The 23,883-nt window shown below is 37.9% G+C and overlaps 1 protein-coding gene across 2 annotated transcripts in view; it reads left to right on the top strand.

Moving 5' to 3' along the window:
* Positions 1-23,883, top strand: part of LOC100893707 (myosin phosphatase Rho-interacting protein) — a 93,130-nt gene that overhangs the window by 11,255 nt on the left and 57,992 nt on the right. For both annotated transcript variants that reach the window (XM_030984351.1, XM_030984352.1), the window contains exons 2-4: positions 14,795-14,860; positions 16,596-16,747; positions 22,762-22,855. In XM_030984351.1, coding sequence (XP_030840211.1) covers positions 14,795-14,860; positions 16,596-16,747; positions 22,762-22,855 — 312 coding nt within the window. The remainder of the gene's footprint in view (positions 1-14,794; positions 14,861-16,595; positions 16,748-22,761; positions 22,856-23,883) is intronic.

The raw sequence follows: 23,883 nt of genomic DNA on the forward strand, positions 1-23,883 counted from the left end.
CTTGGCTGCAATAGACCAAGAATTTGGAACCATAATTCATAGAATAATTGTCAGATTTGTTTGCAAACACTCATTTTTTACAGAAAGGGAAATATCCCATATGCCCTCTAGACTAGTCTGTAGGAATTGTAGGGACTGTCGAGCCCAAACAACATTGTTTTGTTGAAATGATCTCCCTTTCATGTTTACAAATGGGTTATATTTCATAGTACTTACTTACCAGGTAAGTGCATAAAAGTAGAAATGAAATATGAGAAAAGAATTTCCACTCCTTTCTTGAAGAGGCATATCAAATAGCTACCTGCATATTCATGTAGTATGTCAGTACATCCAGGGCTTTGAGATTTCTTCACTTGTATTATTGTCAACAGTACTTAATGTTTGAGTGGTTGTGATATCCAGTGATACTTAAGAACAAAAATTGTTGCCTATTTGACCATTTGGTCCGATTCTATAATTTCAGTAACAATGGATAGCTGTCTCATGGCAAATGTGTCACCTTCTCGAAACTGTATGTTTAGAGCCAGGAGTATATATGTCATTATGGGTGGGGCCTGGGGGGGGGGGGGGGGGGGGGGGGAAGGGGGGGGGGGGGGGGGGGGCAATGTGAAAGGTAATGTGTCAAGTGCCAGAAGTATCATGTGAAATGATCGGGGGGGGGGGGGGGGGTATTCAAAGTTGAGCCTAAAGAGGGACAGGCCAAATTCCCCAAATCACTTCAATTGGGGGTGAGGGGGGGGGGGGGGGGGGTGAAAACAGTGTGAAAGGTTAACAATGTGTCAAGTAGAAGAATAAACCTGTGAAATGACCAGGGGTGCAAAGTTGCCTCCAAAGGGGTACATAAGGGTACAAAGGGTGCAGAACGAAGGCCCAAAGTCACTTGGGGGGGGGGGGGGGGGGGCAGTGTGAAAGGGTGATAATGTGTCAAGTAGAAGAATGACCCTGTGAAATGACCAGGGGTGCAAAGTTGAGCCCAAAGGGGTACAAAGAGGGGCAGACCTAAGGCCCAAAGTCACTTGGGAGAGGGGGTCAGTGTGAAAGGGTAATGTGTCAAGTGCAGGTAGGACCCGTGAAATGACCAGGGATGCAGGGATGCAGAGTCAAGCAAGTGCACAGAGCAGAGGCACAAAGAGGGGCAGTCTGAAGGCCCAAAGTCACTTTGGTGTGAGCTCACAAGCAAACATGGCCTCTATTCATGACATGACCAGGGAAAGCTTATTGATTGTACTCAAGAAATGGGAGACTTTTATAGCACATATTGTCATTCACAGAACAGGGTACAGAAGAGATTGGAGGAAATACAATTCTATGTACAGAACTATGCATTGTGCTGCTGTGAGGAATAAGTTGAAAAGGAAGGAATGAAAACCCTCTGTCAGTTTGTGCTGTCCTATTTCACAAGAATATTATTTATGTGCTTCCTGCGTAGGGGCGAAAGGGCATTATTTCAACACAGGGCCGATATCTCCCTGGGTTTTCTGCATGGAGGTGGTTATGGTTGACTATTGCCAATGTCAGGTGTTGTGCAATCACTGTGATCATTGAAAGGCAACCAGAAAGGCAACCAGAAAGGCAACCAGAAAGGCAACCAGAATATTTCAGGACATTTGGTGCTCTATACAGAACGCAACTTCTTTGCCTTGTTATCTTGCACCCCTCTCTCCCTCCCCTCTCGATCCTCCCCTTTACCCCTCCCTGTTTGATACAAACTGGTGTATTAAGAACAACAAAAGATAAGATAAACTTGTCACACTGAACTAAGTCCCAAATTATAAAGCCACCAAAATAGGAAACAACATATTAGACAGTATGTTTCTTTTTTATCAGACGGCAGTTAATTATCTTCCATTCCTATTTCACTTTGTACATTTGAAGACATGGACCATTTTATGTGTGAAAAAGTAAGAACAAGATGGTCTTTTTGAGTCATTTAGTGGAGACTTAACTACCGATGACTATCGGTGCCTGTAGAAATCATGTCTTATTCTAAATTCATGGGCCATTAAGGCATGTTCCTCGTGTGAAAATCTCGACCACCTCAGCACCATCCATACCCTCTCCTGACCAAATCTGAGCTCGCATCTCTCACCGACTTTATTTCTGGAAATCCCAGAGTCTCCCGGCAATTTTGAGGGCTCGCCCTTCGTACCCTTTTAAGGAGATGCTAGCCGTGCTTTCCTCGTATTTTCATCCAATTTTGCCATAAGCCTCCTTTCGTATTTTTCTACCCCTCTGTCTTAATGATCATGCGGGAAGGAAGGAGAGTTTGGAGGTGGAGAAAGAGAAGTTCATGGGAAGAGTTTCATTTTCTTTCATTTTTCCCTGAATGGGTTCCTAAGCAACACAATTCAGTACATGCAATAGGACCATATGGGGGAGAACATAACCTGAATTATTAAATTGTTTACCGAAAGCCACAGGGCGTTAACCTGTATCCTGTTGCATAGAGTTTCAGTATGTCCTTCTAGCTGTTAAAAGATGAAATGCTCTGAAGGTTAAAATAATATCAAAATTTGTGACCATGTTCAATCGGTGCTTCAGAGCTCATTCAATTGGACATTATTAAACTGAATGCATAATTGCATTTAATGGATTTAATGCTGTTTGATCTTGCCGTGATATTGTAATAATATAAACACCTAGACAGGTAGTTCGTATAAAACATGATTGCGTAATTATCATAATTAACCATTATATCCTAATTTTGAGATTTAGATTTAAATTGTGTGAAGTTACTGGATTTTTTTGTTCTCTGGGTGAAATTGGAACCAAAATAAACTTTGTGCCGTTTGAAAGATGGACCCTGTAAATGATCCTCAGCTCCCCATTCATAGGTGGCCTTGGTAACTTAGCTGGTAACTGACTGACGCAAGAAGAACTAGATTATCTTCAAATTGCTCTGTTTCCCCCCTTCTGCGTTTGTAAAGCGAGAGTTTACAAGCATTTCGTTGTATTCTCCAAAGAAAGGAAGGAGGGAGTTGGTTGGAATCCGGTGTGTAAAGCTCCATAATGGGGCCGGAATAATGGGTCCGCATTCTAGCGGCTTTTGTGCCGGAGCCGCAACAAAAGGGGAGAACTCAAAACACTCCAAAATCCCTTTTGCTCCTATTTTTGTTGTGTTGCTTTCCAGGGGGGAGGAACCTTTGATTATTTTCTTACCTATTTCCTCTGCACAAAGGAATGTGTTGGTATAATTTCCTCTTGCCAGCAAATTGATTTGATGTCACACTCTGCTGCAGCAGTCATTAGTTTGGTCCCTTTTTCACCTTTCGTCTATCTCTATTTCCCCCCTTCTCTCTTTTTCAATCCGCCATCATTATTCCATTTATATCCTTTAGATGACAATGGCAGGTTCTTTAATGTTTGATAATGTTTGATAATGTAAGAATAAAAGTACTCTATGTATACTCAGTAAATGACCCTCCTAGTCTTGATTGAATTTTGATATATCGTGTTACTCCCCCCCCCCCCCTCTCATATGTTTTTCTCAACTTTTCTTTAGTACCTGTATATAGTATTGGATCTTTTATCCATGCTCCCCTTTCTAAGTCTTTCTTTATCTTCATCCTTTACTATCTCTTACGTTCTCTCTGTCCCTGTTATTTCCTCCATTTCTTGTGGTCCGATGACCATCTTGTATTACTCTTCTGCTAGCACCCTTCTCTCCTTTCTTTCTTCTTTCATTTCCCTCTTTCTGTCTTCTAACAACATGACTCTTCTTCCAACCATCTTCTTCCAACCATCTTCTTCTTTCACTCTGGTTTGGTTGTCAAGCACACAATCCAACATGCAATGTCTGGTATCAAGCCTAAACCAGCTTTACTGAAGTATAAAATAACTACATTATTGTACATGGTCTATGTAAATATTAGTCTACAACTGGGGCTAGTTCAGACCCTATGTCATTTGTTGCGAGTGACAGGTTGGTGCCTGTGAGCCATAGCACAGGCCTATATTTATTGTGATGCATCAAACCAAAACCACTTCATATAGTCTATTATGATCTACTCCGCACAGATTTCAATACTACACTACTCTGCGTTTTCAGTCACACAATACGCTTTCTGCACCGTGGTTATATAATAGGGCGAATTCTTCTTTTGATATTCTTTCTTTCTTTTTTCAATATGTACTCTCCCTGCCCTCCAGTCCATTCATTCTTTTTCTCCAAAGGGGATTAGTTTATAAAATTAAACTGCCGGCTGTCAGTCTGAACCTATACAGACTTGTAAATACAACAAAGAAGCCTTATTCATTTTGATGCACCAGAGCAAGGCCCTTTTAAAAATCGTTTTTTATATAGAAATAGTCAACATATACACATTTTCATTTTTCTTAATGTTGTGCATGATTAAATGGCTTTCCTTATCCTAACTAAAACAAAGAATATGAATGTTTTTAGAAAACCTAAGAACCTTTGAATATTGCAGAAATATAGGCCTATGTATTACAGGGTTCTTGTTAATTTTTCTGATAGCAGGCTATTTATGATTTACAGGAGGCTACTAAAATTGCAAAAGAAAAATCTCTGTGCGCGTAGCGCACATCACCATGTGCGCGAAGCGCACATCACGAGCGCGAAGCGCGAAGTCCCTTGCGGCCGGGGTCCAGGGCCCGCCCAAGGGCCCTGGAAGCTTTAGGGTTTTAGATGCTCTCTGGTGCTATCTTAGCCTTATTTTTGAAGATATGACCACACTGTATGAGCCATAGTTTAATGATAAAGATCATGAATATTTTGGCTGAATAACTTACTTTTCATATGATATACAATATGAAATGAAAATGCTCCATTATAGTTTCTGATAAATCAATCATATTTGTGATGAATCTACAATTTTGAATTACATGATAATGATACAAGGTAGTCCTGGGCAAAAACGGTTAACTGACGTTTACAGGACCTTGTCAGTGAAGAAAATCGTTGTAATCTTTGTAATAGATCTCAATATGTAGTTTATAATAATAATTCATCCAACTTTTACACACGGCGTACCACAAGGTTCTATCCTAGGTCCTCTACTGTTTTTAATTTACATTAATGATCTTACACATTCTTCTAAATGTTCTTTTAAATGAAAGTCCTTCCCGCGTGGGTTTTTTTCACAGTCGGTCAACAATAAAAAAAATAAATAAAAAAAAAAAAACGATTTTTTTTTTTTTTTTTTTTTTTTTTTTTTTTTATGGTGCCGACAGCCGGCTACGATTGCCGTTACAGCCGGAAAAAATAGCCGGTTGCCGGCTATTAACAAGAACCCTGTATTAGCTCTGTTTACATTTAATAAGCTGAATATATACTGTTTATATTCAGTTTATCTTAATGTTTTGAGACAGTTGTTCATGTACATTGGCCTATAGTTTTCTTACGGGCGTGATTAGCAGGCTATTCTAACTTTTATCTGTTCTTATTGTTTGTTAGCATATTTTTGCAATCCAAAATTCTCTCTCTCTCTCTTGTGAGAATGTTTAATTCTCAGGGTCATAAGTGAAATTTGTGGAAATTAGTTCAGCGTACATCTTTCCTTTGGATGATAAAATCCACCTTTATATTTTCATTTCCAAAGTTATCAGTACCCACTTTCAAGCTTTTGACTGAATAGTTGTTGTTATTATTTGACGTTGAGCATTGTCATTAAATGGGCCTGATCGATATGAAAAAGCATAAGGTTCTATATATATGGTTTGAACTTCCAACAAGAGTCATGCGTAGTTCATCTCCCTCTATTATTCTCAACCCTCAATTACTGTAACGTGTCATTAATAGAAATATTACCTGCAGGCTAACTTATATTAATAAACCATAACAGGTTAATGAAAGTGACATTTCTCGTTCCACCATTGCTCCTGTTTAGTTAATCGGCGTGATTAGTGCAGGTTCAAACATGGGTCGCAGATTAAAAATGAATAGGAGCCATGCCGATGTATTTTCGGGTGATGTTGTTTAATTCATGGTGCTCTCGAAAGTTAGAAAATATCTTAGCTGTTCATGTGAGTTCTTTTTGGATATTTCTGTACTAAAGAAATTTTCTGTGGTGTAATGTATCCCTTTTTAATCGACCTCTCTGAGTTTTCTGGAACTACATGAAAGTTGCTCACCTCTGATGGGTATTTTCTTAATTTAAAAAAAAAAAATCGCAACACCCATCTTTATAATACCATATTTGAAGAGCAGCGATTTGAATGCCTTTGCAGACAATATATACATTTTTTGAATTTAGATTTGTCTTTTTTGCTATGTAAGGTATCCATATTTTAATCTACCGGTACTAGTACTTGATTTCTTGTGTGAAAACTGCAAATGCCCTCAGACTCTGTACCCCCCCCCCCCCACTCCCCAAAGGAATCTATCTTGATGAGCAGTAGTGGCTGATCCAAGTCCAAAATAGGCCTGTCTTCATCAGCTCGAGATTGTCAAATATCCTGCTATTTGAACTATCCTGATCGCAAATTATCCAGTTAATTTGCGTCTTCATTAGCCCGAAGTTGCAATTAGCGGGATATTTGGTCGAGATAATCATCCCAAGAAATCTTGGGCTAGTTTGCAAAATATCCCGCTATTTGTCTGGTGCATATTCACCAGCTCGAAGACCCGCACTATGCGCGAACGCTGAGCAAAATATCTAGAGCTAATTTCACGAGGTCAAGTTTTTAGGTCAATCTTGAGCTTATGAAGATGCGATTTGTAACTTCTGCATTATTTCCCGAATCAGAAATAGCGGGCTATTTGGCAATCTCGAGCTGATGAGGACAGGCCTATTGAGATGAAGTTCAAGCCTCAAGCAGCTGCCAAATCATAACGACCGTAATCACCATCCCAAGAAAAGAAAGAAATGAATCTCATTTAGGGGTACCTTGAATGAATGAGGTCAAACGTCTGAGCATGTAATTGATTCCTTAGCCTGAAAAATCTGGCCAAAAGTAGTGCACTCACTGCTTCCATCAAGTAGTTTGTTTTTATCACCACAGGGCTCTATAGTTTAATATCTTTATGATATGATGACGGGTTATCTAAATTACACCAGTTCTGTAGAAGTTGAGTATCAGGTATTGCCAGAGTGGAGTGTAATGAGCTAAAAATAGGATGGAGCAATCACCTCAAGAAGTGATTGTAGTTGGTTTTTGTGGCTTGACATTTTTAAAGTCACAAGGATGTTTTCTCCTTAGAATATGACATGTAACCAATATCGTCTACATACATGTAAGGCTCATCTTGAATGTGTCCCATAAGTGTAATTCAATGTATAGTCTGTTGAGGTCCAGAAGGGCATTTAAACTTGTGTCATTTAAGTTGATTTAACACAGGATTGATGCACTTATGACTTCTTAACCGATGATGTCATGGCATTGACTCTGATTGCCTTCATAAATCTTGTTGACTTTGACAATATGTTGTGAATATGAAACATTTAAATTTTTCTTGATGTACTAGCTTAAAACTTTAGCTGCCTCACTGTCAATACTTGATATATTAAGAGAGTCTGTGATATATTTAGACCTCATAAACTCTGCCTGATCAGGAAATTTCTTTCATATTTCCCCCGATATGATGATGTAAATCACCTCAAATCTTTTGTTCTGTAACAAGTCCATCACATGAGCATTGATCATAACTGTTTGTAGACTGATCTGGTGCGTACATCAGTAATCAATTTGTAGCTGTAGGGTTATGGTTTTTATATAGCTATACAAAAAAGGTTGTAGTCTGAATAAGGGTTCAAGTAGGATGTCTGTGATACAATCTCATCAGGTTCAGATCAGATTCACAGGGCCTCAAATAAAACACAACAATAATGACACTAGTAGTATGGGAGTATACATGAAGAAAGAGACAGATTTTATTTTTAGGAGAGAAGTGTTTTTGATATAGTTCAAAAGTTCATTGCTTTTGTGCTAGGTGCATTCTCGCCAGCTCTAGTGTGTGATCTTCATCTGTATACAGCCTTTTGTACGTGTCTCTTTGAGCGAAATGTATCATCGTCTGATGGAAATGGGGGGGGGGGGGGGGGGGGGGGTTGCGATGCTCCTCAATAACAAAACATGAAAAGGATAGAGAGTTGTGAATGGGCGTAGAAAGAAAAAAAGATAGAATAACGGGAGGTCAATTTGAGAATATGGGAGGATTAATCCAATTGCTCATTTGGAATAATTCTATGGATCAAGATTCAAGGTGATCTCTGTGTACAAGGTGCATTTTGAAAGGGTTCAAAGGACGAATTATAGAAGTCATATGACGTACGGCATAACCTACAATTATGGGTTTACTTGGATGTTATATGAATGAAGTTATGAATGACCCTTTCCCTCCTGTTTCTATGACATGAATAGCTTTCGGCCTGCCAAAGCAGTTATATTTCTTTCATATTTGATCGCGAGATATGAATCTTAAGTATTGATTCACAAATCATTGTCCATTTTCAAAAAGCATAGAATAATATTATTCTAGAGTTCAGGTCAGCAAATAGTTTTTCATCCAACAAAAGTGACCTTTATTATCTCCTAGTTGTCTTTTTAGGGAAGAGTTCACTAAGAATTCAAGGAAAATGTTTATTATTTTCCTTCACTTTATTTTCTTTAACCTTCTATTTATTACATATTTGCAGAATGGCAATGCGATGTATAGAATTTTCTTTCGTCCTTATAATGACAATTTAGACCTCCATTAATAGTGCTGTCGAATAAATAAAAAAGCATAAATGTCTTTAGCTCAGAGTCAGAATGGCGTTAACTCTTATCATTATACAAAGTTAACACTTTTCTAGCGCTGAATACCGGTAGATAAAGTGGATTGATCCCCTAGGCGTCCCAGACTTTTTATCATTCATTTAGTTTAAAATCTAACTCTATATTTCATTAGACTGTGCTTTAGCCCAGGCTTAGAGCAGGATAGATTTACACGGGATAAGCTTATTTTGAGATGTAACAACCTTGCTAGTTCCGCGTAGTAAGCACATGTCATTCGGTAACACATCCTTGCCCGAACTTCCTACAGTTTTCACTCATCAAGATCCAATGCCCTTGGTAGGATTCCCACAGAATTCCTCCCTCAGTTTCTACTGTATTTCTACTGTTTAGAGCCAAAAGGGCATTGATGATATTTAGAAGATTATCATCTGTTTGGAGCCAGAAGGGGGTTTCCTCATATACTTCTGCACAGACTTATGCCCTTCCAGCTCTGAATAGACAATATGTTACGGGTTAATGCCTTTGTGGCTCCCACAAGAGATGCTTTCATTACCTCATTCCTTTAATTAGTTGGAAGAAAGAAGAGCAGTAAGTAAACAAGGAAACTGGGCAAACTACATTTAGAGAAATACTGTTTTGGGATGTTTGAGTCATAACTCCTTTTTCAGTTTATCATGTGTTGAGAACGAGACGTGCTGTAACTCTGTGTATGAAGTTGGCACCATTCTGGTAAATAGTTGGTATTATCATTACATTTGACATTAATTTGGTAATCCTAAGATTGCATTTTTATCCTTAAATCCTCCTAAACCCCACCTCAAGTTCAGGGGTTAGAAAGAAAATAATTTCATTTGTTCATATTTTTTTCTCTCATGAAAATAATAGGTGCCCAATTGGTCTTGGTTTGTAAAAAGGTATACTTGTGAGTTTCTGGTTTATAATTAAAAAGACACCACAATTTATAGTCACCATTGTACGATGTAGGTAAAACTAGGTAAAACTTCATTTGTAGTTATATATCTTGCCGCCATGGCGATTTGTTTCCCACCGTTTGCACATTTTTATGTGAATCTTCTCTCCATACGATCCTTTTGTGGCAGTCGTCCAAACCGGTAATGACTCTCTCCTCTTTCTCGAGTTATCACGATCAGCATCGATATGTTGTGGAGCGTTAACATTCGCCATCTCGAACCAAACCAGGTGAATGTGCAAACTGGGTTAACCGCCGTCTCTAACCCCAATTAGTAAGGGAGGGAGCGCTGATTGAAGCTCTACGGGGGCGGTCTCGCACCCCATGGTATGTGTAGACCAGGAATAGGCCGGGAGTAACTTGATGACGGGGGAAGTCTTGGATCTCATTAGCAGGAGGTGCCTTCAGATGTGAGACGAGAGCCAGCAATGCACCGATGATGTGTCAGCCGACTGAAGTGGTTGGATTCTCGTTACTGGCTTTGACGGCGGCGGCTTTTGCCGCGTGTCTCTGTCGGCTTTCTTTTGTCACCTTTTCAAACTTGATTATTGTCACACATACAAGTGTCTTGTTCTCTCTCTCAGTCCGTTTATCTTTTCTCTGCTTTCTCCCATTCGTTTTGATGTCTTGTACATGTAGGCATTTTCTATTTTTTCTGTAAAAAAGTTGTAATCATCTAGCAGTATTCTATTTACTTCAGTTTAGTATGTGTTCATGCTGTCTGTTTACCGATCCTCACTTTTATGATGTTTTCTTTCTTTCTCTCTCCCCCTCTCTTTGTTTGTCTCTCTTTCTATGTCTCTCTATCCTTCTCTCTCTCTCTCTCTCTCTCTTTCTTAAATTCCTCCTCTTTTTTTATCCCTTGCCTCTCTGTCTTTCTGCCTCCATCTTTCTTTAGAACTAATTTCTTTCCTTGATCTCAGTTGTGTCTCTTCTCTTCTCTCTATCTCACACATCTCCAACTGTCCGCATCGGTCAGTCTCATCAATATTTGACTTCTTCCCACCTCCCCCACACCTCTCGGTCCTTTCCTATTAGTCAGACCTGCATGTCACTGACATTGCTTGTTGTCCTATAATTATACCTAGCTTGAACGGGGATTAATGAAGTTTAATGACATGTTGGCTCCAAATATTGATCACCAGTCTTGTTTTCCTTGTACACGTCTCCCATGCATTGATATCTACACAATGTTGTACTCAATCACACTAATTAACATCTTGCCATCATCGTTTACGTTGGGGCTGTAATTATGTTGGTATATGGTAGACCTGTTTAATTACACCAGACTGCGAAGCATGTGTGAACCTAATTAGTGCTTGTCAGCCAGTACAGTCTGCTTTCCTATCATGTATAAGCCTATGCTAATCAGCAATGAAAGATTATAATTTAAATCATGTACCCTTTATGTAAAATTGACATCTTGTGTTTAGTTGAGGTATATATAAAACTATAAATGTATATATTTTTGCATTTTTAATCCAGATTAGGATTAAAAGTTAATATCTTTGCACTGAATCCAATAGCAAACAGTATACACATATACATGTAGCCTATAAAGAAGAAATACAGGAGGCCTATACATTATATTCTCCACACAAATGAAAACCATCTATCAGAAGTACTTGGAATTATTCTGTAAATTTATCTGCCAAGGCATATTTCATTGGCTGTGGTTGAAGTACTCAGTGGACAGCCGTTATTATAAAGTCTCATAACCAACCAATTTATTCACTAATTGTATTTGCTAATCTGAATGATTGTTTCATTATTCATTGTTTCTTTATATAAACATACACAAGAAATCAAATACACTCTATTCACAGCCCCAATCCTCTGGGATTAGTGAATCAATTAGCTTTGTAAAGAATGATGTATGACCAATCTAGTGAGATTGATATCATCACTCATAACCATTTGGTACTCATTGAGTATACACATTTGATGAATGCTTTGAACTTATTTATGAAAGAGATTTGAACATTAATTTAGAGTCATTGTGTTATTTTGGCCGTCATATGGGGACTTTAGATGTGGTTTTGTTGTATGTCTGGAAACAGATACTAAATAGAAGTGTTGATTAATCATTCAAAAGTGAGTTGAGGATGATTTGGAAGTTTGGAGCTGTTTAAAAGTATCTATTATATATAATAACGTTTATAATGGGGTGATTAAAGAATTTAAAGTTTATTAATAGAATATTACTAGAATACAAAGGCTAATTACAGCATTATTCGTCTGCTGAGTGCCGGAAGGGTGTCTACTCTATATTGAGGTGTAGAATATAATTTGTTTCATTTCTAACTCCCAGCAAATAGATTGATATGTTCAAAAATGAAAAGGCTGCAAGCGTTTATATCTCCCAATCCAGTGGTCACTTAACTATTGTAGACGGAAGTCCTTATACGATTGAAAACATGAAAACAGATTATTCTGAATGAAATACAACTGCTATATCTAGTATTTCACCAAATATAAATCATACGTCATTGGGAAATAATGCCAAGTGTGAAAGTTACGTTAATTTCACTGGTTCTTTGCAAGCAGCTAGTGATCTGTAGATTCACACTTTGGTATTTGACTATTGTAGACAGAAGTCCTTATACGATTGAAAACAAATGATTACGAATGAAATACAACTGCTGTATCTATTGTTTCATCAAATATAAACCATACGTCATTGGGAAATATTGCCAAGTGCGAAGGTTACGTTAATTTCACCGGTTATTTGCAAGCAGCTAGTGATCCGTAGATTCACACTTTGGTAGGCCTGTCATCACCAGCTACTTTGATCTTGAATCTAGCAGAAACTCAAGAGTAGAAGTTTTGAACCATAGTTCCAAGATACAGATTATGCTCTGAAGCTATTTATTACCTCAAAGAGAAAGTAAATTCCTTTGTATATTCTGTGGTTTCTGACAAATTCATGTTCGCACAATTTCTTTTTGCAATGTAATACAGTATTAAACTTGAGCCCAAATTGGAAATCTCTAAAGTCAATTTATATGACATGTAGCCAATAAATGCTCCTCTGCTATAGTTTTGTATATTATTGCTAATATTGGTTGAATATGGCTGCCTTAATATTAGGCCTAAAAAGTTGCATTTAAAAATATGCAATTTACGGAATGGTTACAAATTTATAGATTCCAGTATTGATGATATCCAATTGAATTCTTACTACATGCATTATAGGTGTATCCATCACATTTCATTCATTAATTTTTCATAACATGAAACTGCGTGTAAAATAGTGTGTGAATATATATATTTTACAAATGTTGTGATGAGGAATATGGGAACAAAATAAAATTAAGGCTCGATATATATACACAGATACTTTGAAGGTGCAGGTGTTGATATCGGCCCTCTTCCGTTACTTTCGTTTTCTTGAAAAAGGTGTCAGTGCGTCCTACCAGCCTGCCAATCAAAATAATAGATCTTTATCTCTTCGCAAGGTTATTGACACCTACACATGTACACTGTATGGCTGAATTCCTGCAATATGTTCATTACCATCAATCAGTCAGTCAGTCACATACAGAATATGCCTTAGAACAGGGGGGCGTTTCACAAAACTTGTCATCAGCGACAAATGACAGCTTTTGTTATAAGCTACTGAAATCCTTGCTTCTGATTGGTTATCAGCAGATTTGTCACTGATTTTTGTCATTTGTCATCGAAAATGGCTTTGTGAAACGGGCTCCAGAGCTCGACATTTGCTGCAAAGCTCAACATTTGCTCCAGAGGGACATTTACTCTTGGCTTTATTTCACTCAAAAAAAATTTAAAGGGGTTAAATTAGGGTTGCTATTGGGGGTTGGGGTTGGGGTTAGGTTTAGATAGGGTTAGGCTATAAGTGTAGATTAGGGTTCAGAGTTGAAATTTTGGTGTTCAGTTAATGTAAGATATCGATGACAGAGCGATTGTCGTAGAAGCATGTGGAAAAGAACCCACAAAATCACCACTCTGTCATCTATATTTCATCGGAATTCTGCATTTTTGACAGCTAAAAGGGCATTAACTCTCCTCTATGTTGATATAACTTGAATGTCCTTCTAGCAAAATTGTAGGAATGACATGTATTTTGGCAGTTTGTGGTTTTATTTATAAGAGAAAAAGGTGATGATGCATGACATAGTCAAGGATCTGGGTTTGACATGACGCTTTGCATATTTGTTGTAGAAAGTTTCTGTTTGCTATTTGAAATGTCAATCCAAGATTTGATATGAGGTTTAATTGATCTCACCTGAACCAATTCATCAACCTATCATTGCCTGCCAAGATGCCCTAATTTTGAAGTACACCAGGTGTATTTTATGATGATGACAACAAGTCTATGATGCATCTATCAGCCTTTTCACACACAGCTAAAATTCTATAAACATGACTAGTATAAACGTGTTTCGAACGTGTTTAAACTAATCACGAGCCTTTCACACACAGAAATTTCGGTTCGATCGTTAATAGTTTCGTGATTAACTACTGCTCGTAAAATGCGCAGTAGTGCCATTGCGCATTGAAGGTCATGTCATGTCAATCAAAGCGCACGCTCCATCCAGTTTAAACACGTTTAAACACGAATTTCCTTTCACACACAAAATGTCAAGCTCTCTAGATACGAACTTCGTATCTGCAGCCTGCTTTTAGGGGCGTATGGATCGCGACTTCGTATCTATCCCAACATCGTATAAACGATGTTCACACTGGGAAATTTTGTCTATAAACATGTTTAAAATTTTACGATGATTCTAATCATCACTAGATACGATGAATTTTAGCTGTGTGTGAAAAGGCTATGAGGTGACATTTGCCCTGCAGTAAATTTAACACTTTTCAAACTTCCAGATTCAACTTTAGACCCAAGACTACAACTTATCATTATCGGTACTCAATAAAGGTTCATGTACATTGTAGGGAAGAAAAAAAAACTTTCTTGAACTACCATTTAAAAGCATGTAAAAAAAAGAAGCTCTTTTCCATTTTTTTTAATGACAAAATAAAGCTCAGAGTTATATGGAGATTTTTCAAGTAGATTTATTAGGGATCAGTCGTATCTTGAAATAATTGAAAAACCTTACAAAATGGTTGACATTTGACTAATTTGATTCCTTTTTCTTCTTCTCTTTTCTCCATATTTTTCAGAAATGGCAGAGACGGTGTTTCATCCTCTATGAGAATGGAGAACTTTGCTACTCACTGGACTACGATGTAAGTTTAGTCACCTTTTCAAACATACATTTTCATGACTAAATATTAATGTTGCTATGTTAGGAATGCAAAAGTGTGAATGGATCAACTTTTTGAGCAGTATTGTTTGTGTAAAATCTAATATTTACCATTGCTATTAATCATATATTCTTATGTGAAAAAAACTAGTGCATTTATATTAAATGATTTTTTTTTTCTTTTTAGAAAGCTTAACTTATTGACTATTGAATTGTCTTATTCCCATATGCTTAATACAGGAGCCACTTGGCAATGGGTTAAACAAAATTATTTAAAAGATTTTTTTTTTTTTAAATAAAAGAGAGGTGTATGCCCACCTATTTCTTCGAATAAAATCAAGCATGCTTGTTTTAATAGACTAATCTAATGACAATGTATTTAACAGAACCTCTATTTTTAACAATCCCATGAGAAATTGTTTTTACTCGAATGAATCTACGACCATTCAAGCAGATCCTGCTCCAGATTTTGTTTCTAAATCTGGAAGAAATGTGGACAGTTTTGATGTATGGGCTCTTACTATTCAGTGAACGCACAAAGCAGCGCCACACCAAGAAAGATGTAAACATTTAATTGTCAGCCTAAACCACCAACCAGTCCATTGCATGCTGAAAATAGTTCCCAAATCAATCCACGTCGTCGAACGGAGAAGTGCGTCCCTTCGGTCATACTCCACACATCATCAGTTACGGCATTCCTATCCTATTCATCGTTCTGTCTTAGATTAGTCCGGAAAATTTTGTTAAAAACAGGGTGGACCATTATGAGAGCATTTTGTATGGGTTCGGAACAAATTCATATTTTTCTGGGGATTGATATTAAGCAAAGTGACGCACGAATAGAGGCTGCGTAAGTCATTAAAATGCTATTCATACGTTGGGTTCAGTGGAGGGACAGCTCTGTAATTAGTTCCAGTTTCTGAGCCATAGATGGGCTGAGAAATTAACCAATATACGCTGCTCTGATGAAAAACATCTATTCCACCGTCAACATATAGTTTCATAACTATACATGTACATGCAGGGTAATTGTGGCTGGTGTCATCAACAAAGTGGTAACCAAAAATAGCCCTTTCTCTATTATGCGTTTAATTTGAAATGTCACGAAAGGAATGATGAATAATTATGACATATGCTTTTCATTTAGTTGAGTAGGAAATTTGATATGATTTTAATATTACTAACCACTGACTACTTACTAACTACCTTAGATATATTTCAGATGAATTTGACTTATTAGAATGATTGAAACCTATAATATGATCCAGATATGAGGTAGATTGGCTCACCCATGGTGCTAAGTTCTTCTTACTTTTTAAATTATTTCATTAGTATTAAGATATCAAGATATTTGAGCAAAATATTAAGTGAAAAATCATCAATAAAAGAGACAAAGTGTAAGGAAATTACAGTAGTATTTTATTTTTGGGCATTTTCTAACCCATTTTTTTCCAACTATGTTATGACCAAGTACATCACAATGAAATGTTAAACATTACCTATAGTATCCACATTGTATCATTGTAATCAACCCAGGTGATGTAAATGGGTACCTAGCAGGAATTAATTCCTTGAAATGCTAGAGCGCCGTAGTGGCAGCTTTGCTAAAACCAGGGTAATAATTGGGAGCGCCTTGGGTGTCAAGTCTGACTGATACGAGCGCTATACAAGAACCAAATATTATTACTGATAATCTTTGTATATATTAATTTTTCCAGCCCAACACGATACCACAGGGCGTGGTCAACATGTATCAATGCACCAAGGTATTCAACGCAGACAAGCTCACCGGACACAACTTCTCCATGGGCATCGTCGCGTCCGAAGAGACCACTTACGTCCGGGCGGAGACCAGGGAGGAGAAAGATAAGTGAGTACATGTCTTCTTTTTGTTGGGGGGGGGGGGGGGGGGTTGGGGGATAAGAACCTTCCCAATTTGATAATGATCTTATGAGATACTTTAAATGCTATTATTTTTGTGTGATTGATTTTTTGTACTGAGCGACCCCAAACATATTCGCTGGTTCTCAAATTCGCGTTGCTATCAATTCAGCCTGTTCAAAACACGCATAAGAAGTCATGCTTATATTTTCGCGAGTTCTAAAATTCGCGTTTGCCGATCTTAGCGCGAAATCCGTGAGAATGAATGTACCACAAATATTTCTACTTTTACAGTAATCTAGACACCATATAATTTTTTTCTCCCTCAATTTACTTATTTTTTTGGTTTTTCACAATTACAACATATCCATAATTAAAACTTTGTTAAATGTTCATTTATGACAAATACCCGATATCTCTAGAGATCTGCTAAAGAGATCATTATCAACTTAGAGACTATTCCTGTCCTGTCTATAACCTTGGCTACTTTTAGAGAGGAATTCTCCACCACATGAAAACCTCAGAAACTACAAGAAGCTGAAACTTTACCCTGATCAGTCGTTTCCACTCCCGTATCGTGTTTCATGTGGTGTGCGTAATGAAGCGTGGCTTGGCGGAGAGTCATGGGAGGGAGCTATATATTGATATGATGGTGTGAAATAGATGACTAGCTTCTAATAGAGATGGCGTATTTGGGGTTTAGGAAAACCTCAGGACTTGGCAGTATTCCGAAACCACCATGGATAGTCATGAGTGATTTGATGTGGTAGAGAGTGGGCGTTGCTGTTTAACTTTAGGGATTTTCCTTTTTCTGTCAATAGGCCCTTTTACACAAACCAAACACTATCTTGAAAATTCATAAATTTTGGGGGCCATCATTTACACTACTGTCAAAGTTTGCTCATACTTTTTTTCTTCTTTTTTCTTTAATAAAATCATCTTTATTCAATATTGCTTTCGACTTTACAAAACATATATGAATACACATATTTAATATAACCAATAGAATCAACAACAAGAATATAGCTGATTATTACCCGTATCAGACATCTGAGCTGGTCATTTACAAAACCGTATTGCCCTAGTTTTCACTAGCAGTGGGAACGGAGGGGTATATTCTTTGTATTTTCCTTGGTCTCCCTGCGCGTATTGACTTTGCGTGTAGAGACGAGTGAAAATATACCTTGGTATTTTCCACGGTCTCGCATTTTCATTGCGCATCTATTAATATTATGCGTACGAGAACCTGCGCACTTTGCGCGCACTCTATTGTGACGTAATAATCACACCAAATACACACTGTTTGTAGTGTATCGAAAATGTTGTCAAGCACTGGATGCACAGTGTTGGTTTGACAAAGTTTGTTCAGTTCTTGAGATTGTCATGGTGGATGTCTCTATTTGCTCTAGATGTCTGATTTGGATAACAATAAAAATATTGACTGGCTTTACTTTCGGGGGATATCAGAAATATTGACCGCGCTAAGACCATATTGCCCTCGTCTTTCGACTCGGGGCAATATGATCTGAGCTTGGTCAATATTTCTGATATACCCCTCAAGGCCAGTCAATATTATATAATTATACAACACAATGTTTTTCCACCTATTATCAAATGATACAAATTTGTTATTTTTAACATAAATGTATTGTTCAAGAGAACAATAATACCTTAACATGCATTTAAAAGAATTTAGTGAGAGTACGCTATTTTTGTTGGAAAATATATAGTATTTGGCATATTAAATAACAAAATGAACATAGGTCTGACTGCGAAATATTTAATAATTTAAGATATTTATTAACACCAAGTATACAATGTATTATCTTAAACTGAAAATAACGGATCCGTGTAGATAAACATGGCCTAACAGGAACTAAGAAAATTTGACCCCAGTCTATGTTTTGGATATTAAACAGAGAATTCCATTTATCTATTGATTTAGGGGGACTAAAAAACCTGTTGATGTTTGCTCATACTTACTTTTTGGTGAATATTGTGCATTTCTGGTCAGTGCCCTGTATGCATTAACAGGGAAGCAAGGAGAGTCACGCGAGCAAAAGTCGTTATCTTACCGAAGTCTGCATTTACACTGCAAAAATCAGTGAAAGTTCGGCAGGCATTTCACCAGAAAAAAGCCCCAGAGGCTGTTTTTTTATTTCAATTTTTCATCGTGTTTGCCGGTAGTCGCTATGCAACTACGTGTTAAACACTTTGGTTGCATGTATATGTAGCTTTTGTTATCAAATCATCACATTAAAATGAATTCCCTTTTTTTAACAGAGTGGTATTTATCAGGGCCTACTTCTATAGATACTATAAATACTATTAAGGGATAGTTGAGTTCTGTTTTCAGACCGCAAATGCCTTCAAAGTGCATGGTTATTGCTCTTATTCTTATCTATGACATTTATATTGATTTTTTAGAACCTACAATTGCTAAGAAGGTAATTTTAGACCCCGAAATGTGTGAAATTTAGCCAATATGATCATACCAATTAAGCTCCACTTTAAAAAAAAACATGGTGACCGTTAATTATTTAATTAAAAATAACAATACATGAGCCGGCTAATTGTGGGTAATATAAGTAACAGGAAAATGCCAACATCGGCATTGGCTGAAATACGACGCAAAAGGCGTTATTTCGTTTTTTTTCAACGGTTTTTTCAAATTTTTCAAAATATCTAATAAATATTATGTGGTGGTACGCAAGTATTAGAAATCGTTATATTTCAGCCGTCTCTGAACCGATTTCGATCAAACAGATGATTTTGTCATTTAAATATTATGTTCTTTCAAATTTGACACTCAGTTTTTCATTATCTCTCAAAAAAATTATTTCGTGTAGCGCCCTCTGCAACAGAACTCAACTATCCCTTTAATATCTAGTATTTGTTCATAAATGAATCAGTGTTGCTTCCTTTAATTTTCTGACCATACGTTGACCACATTGGCTCTATTCATCTCCCTTCATGCCCTTCCGCCTCTCAGCATTTTTCTTTATTTTTTTGGTAGGATAATCCAACTTTATGAATTATAAAACCTTACTAAGCTTCTTAAATCTTCTACAGCCTTGGGGCTGGCCTCAAGGTGCCAAATTTCCATAGATTTTGTATTACAAAAGGTCTGTTTTCATCAGCCCGAGTTGGCCAAATAGCCCGCTATTTCTGATTTGGGATATTTTCCTGAAGCTCGAAATTGTATTTTCACCAGACCGATACGCTAGGACGGGCATATATTAGCCCGCTATTTCCCAAATAATGGGCTATTTTGGAAACAAGACAACAATTTATCAGGATATTTTTCCATCCAAATAGCCCGCTAATTGCAACTACGGGCTGATGAGGACGCAAATTAGCTGGCTAAGTTGAGATCGGGCTAGTTAAAATACCGGGATATTTTGCATCTTTGGTCTGATGAGGACAGGTCTATAGATTTTGTATTACGTTGGAGATATCTGGGAATAAACCATGTAGACTGGGCATTGTGCTGATGGAGTATTTCACTCAATCTCTCTCTTCTGGGTAGGGCTGAATGTGGGTTTGTTTACACTGACTTTTACAAAAATGCTTTTTGTATTTTTATATCAGAATATGTTTAAGTGTGAACTTGTTAGAGAGGGGGTTATTTGTTGTGATGTAATTTACAGTAATTCAAAAATTGATTAATGGTTTCATATAACAAATTAATTATTCAGATATTGTTATGACCTCTAAACCCATATTTCATCATCACATCATCACCATTCATGGGCCCAGATCAGGAGCATGACTATTACCACTAGGAAAACCTCCATTTACTCTTACCAATACTGCAACCACTTCTATTGTTGTCACTGTGGCCATGACCATGTCCACCACTACCACATCTGGGACAGACATTATTAGTAACTCCAGTGCTGGTGACAAGATCACCATTAGTGCCACTACCATCACCACCACATCTACCAGTACCACCACCACCACCACTACATCTACCGGTACCACCACATCTACCATTACAACTGTACATGCAATCATCACTACCATTGGTATCAACACCGCCACCAGTGCCACCTTGTGTTACCAGCATCACTATTCTACCACATCCTCAATGGGCAATAATTGTGATCATGTCAGCAGCCCACACTGCAACATGACAACTACCTGAAGAGGATTCCCCTATTACATAACATGTTGGACTTCAAAGGTGCCAGCTCATTAGCGACATATACAATCACGTAACAGGTGTATCTTAGAAGAACTGTTCCTTGTGAAAGCTGGCCCCTCTCTGGCCCGTTACTTCTTCCACAACCCAAATCATTATTTATTAATAAATAATTCTCCTATGACATGACTGTAGAATTTGAAAGGGGCCAGGCCATTTAGCAAACCATATGACCACATAACAGGTGTATAGAAGAACTGTTCCTCGTGGAATCAGGCCCCTCTCTGACCCTGTTACATCTACCACAACCCCAACCACCACAACCCCAACCATTATTGGGTTGTTGCATCAACATGGTAATCGTTGTGACATTTTGTTAATCTTGTCTGCATCCAAACTTCCAAAATAGCAACATGACTACTAAAAAATTCCCTATGACATAACTGTTGAATTTCCAAGGGGCCAGGCCATAAGCAACACATATTGTACAATCACGAAACAGGTGTCTAACCTAGGAGAACTGTTCCTCGTGAAGGCAGGCCCCTGTTCAACCTTTCTATGTGTCACCATGGGTTTGTCTGCAAGTCACCCCCACGCATAAAACCTCAACCAGGGGTCTGTACCACAGCATGAACATGATGAACGATGATTGCTTGGGTGTCAGCAGGTCCGCATATACACACTCATGTATTGCCTGGTAGAATCAGAGCAATTTTTAGGTTTATATGACAGTCTGTTATTTTAAAGCCCCACTGTACTACTTGTAGCTACTTGCGCCCTCTATATAGCAAACAATACCTAATCAGTGCCTGTTGGTCCCCCATGATCCTCTTTTTCTTATGTTAATTGAGAGCTGATTTGATGAGATAACCACCTGCCTGTGACCTTACAGAGAGGTCTAATCCCTCTTGGTCAAACTAGTACAGACAGGCTTTAAAGTTGAACCAGCATGTAGTAGCATGTATTTAAAAAAATTGATCCCGTGTGAACATTCATCATTGTTTATAGTGGATTGTTGTTTATTAACTTAGAGATTTCGCAAACTTAAGTTTAAAACTCTGTCGGTCTATGCGAATATAGCTTGCATCTCTTGAGAGCCAGAAAGGTGTTAATGCGTAGAGTTGATGCCTTTCTGGCACCCAGCAGACGGCTGTTGAGTGTTGCTTTAATCTAGAGAGCATCTTCACGCCAGGGGTACATCTTTCAAAGTTTCCAGGGTCTTCTGCATACAGGGTGGTTATGACATCATCCATTACATTGCGCTTCAAATTCAAGGAAACATTTTACTCGTAGTATCCCTCTTAAAGCCCCACTGTACTACTAGTAACTATTTGCTCCCTCTATATAGAAAGCAATGCCTAATCGGTTACCATTGGTCCCCCATGATCCTCTTTTTCTTATGTTAATTGAGAGCTTATTTGATGAGATACCCACCTGTCAGTGACCACCCTGGGTGGTTTAATTCAAACTAGTACAGACGGCCTTTAATTCTCCTCTAGCTGCGTATTAAAGAGAGTCCACACTTACGGGCCTCTTTCTTCAGAACTGTGTTTTCTGGCCCAGAGTTGCCCCCACATTGCAGCAGTGTGTCATCCTAAATATTTTTTCTCTAAATTTGTTTAAATTTCCTGTGACATAAGCAACCACTGGACCATGGCCCATGTTCATAAACTTTCTAAGCTTGTTTTCTACTAATTACTTAAGTTTAGGGTGTAAACATAGAAAGTTGACAATTAGGCCTAGTATACAGTTTTACGAATATTGGCCTTTATAATTATCCATCCTGTAAATAAGCCACTCCACATATTAACGTTCTAAGTCTCCCATTTCTTCCTCTATCTTTGTGCATCTTGCAGTTGGTACGAGACCCTCATCGAGTACCCAGATATCAACAAGGAGGCCGAGAGACAGAAGAAGAAGAAACGAGGTGTCTTCCCAATGCTAGCAAAGGTAATAATAATATTCATCAGATACTGTAAGAGGTGTTAAAACGCCACTTGCCTGCCTGGAGAGGCAACCACATTTCGCTTAAATGCATGGAAAATGTAATGGCATTCGTTTAGTGGTGCAAGCACATTTATGTTAATCTCTATTTTCTGACTGTCTGGGGGGGGGGGGGCGGGGAGGGGAGGGGTTTCATCCTTACATTTTTTAAAATCATTTTGAGAGCCTCATCCAAGTGAAGAATGAAGGTGCCAAAGACGGAGGAGGAGTAGTTTTCTACTGGGAGATGAAATACACCTTTAGAACATGATTCATCAAGCCCTTAACCTAAAAAAACCTAGGAATACTTTTAAAACGTGTTCATTTGTACAGTCTGGGCCTGGGTAGTACTGTTTGAATCCCTTAGAAAAGTTAGGTATTCCTGGAATACTGTCTGAGATATAAGGATCCCAAAAAGGAGACTGTTCTCTTGGAAACCCAGGGGCCAGTTTCTCGATAGCGTCATACGTCTAAGTTTGTGGACAATCCATCCCAAAGAAACATGTGTTAATTCTATAACACACTTTTCAATGGGATGTCCAAGAAGTTAGACTCATGACGCTTCCGAGAAACGTCCCCCGTTGGCTATTGCCAGCAGAGATGATATCAATGTTAACATACCCCTTCCCTTCAACGATAAACCCCCTCCACCTTCCCATCTCTATGCGTTAATGTTGACCAGAGGGGTGTTTCACATAGATCCTAAGTCGAACTTAACTCTAAGTTGAACTTAATAAATATGAAAGCCGTTAGCATCATTGAAAATATTTTGTAAAAATTATTTGAAAAGGCATAAAATGTTAATTCAAATCATTCATATTTTCTATTATCTTGGGAGATTTCATGTTCTTGATGTGGAATTTATGAAAAGTCTAAAATACTTGAATTTAGCTTTTGAATATGTTTCATTTTAAGGCTCCAATGGCTGTCCATAATTTTTAAGTCCAACTTAGTATTAAGTTCTACTTAGGATCTTTGTGAAACACCCCCAGGTT

The sequence above is a fragment of the Strongylocentrotus purpuratus genome, unplaced genomic scaffold, assembly GCF_000002235.5.
Source record: "Strongylocentrotus purpuratus isolate Spur 01 unplaced genomic scaffold, Spur_5.0 spur5_scaffold_14, whole genome shotgun sequence".
Taxonomy (NCBI): Eukaryota; Metazoa; Echinodermata; class Echinoidea; order Camarodonta; family Strongylocentrotidae; genus Strongylocentrotus; species Strongylocentrotus purpuratus.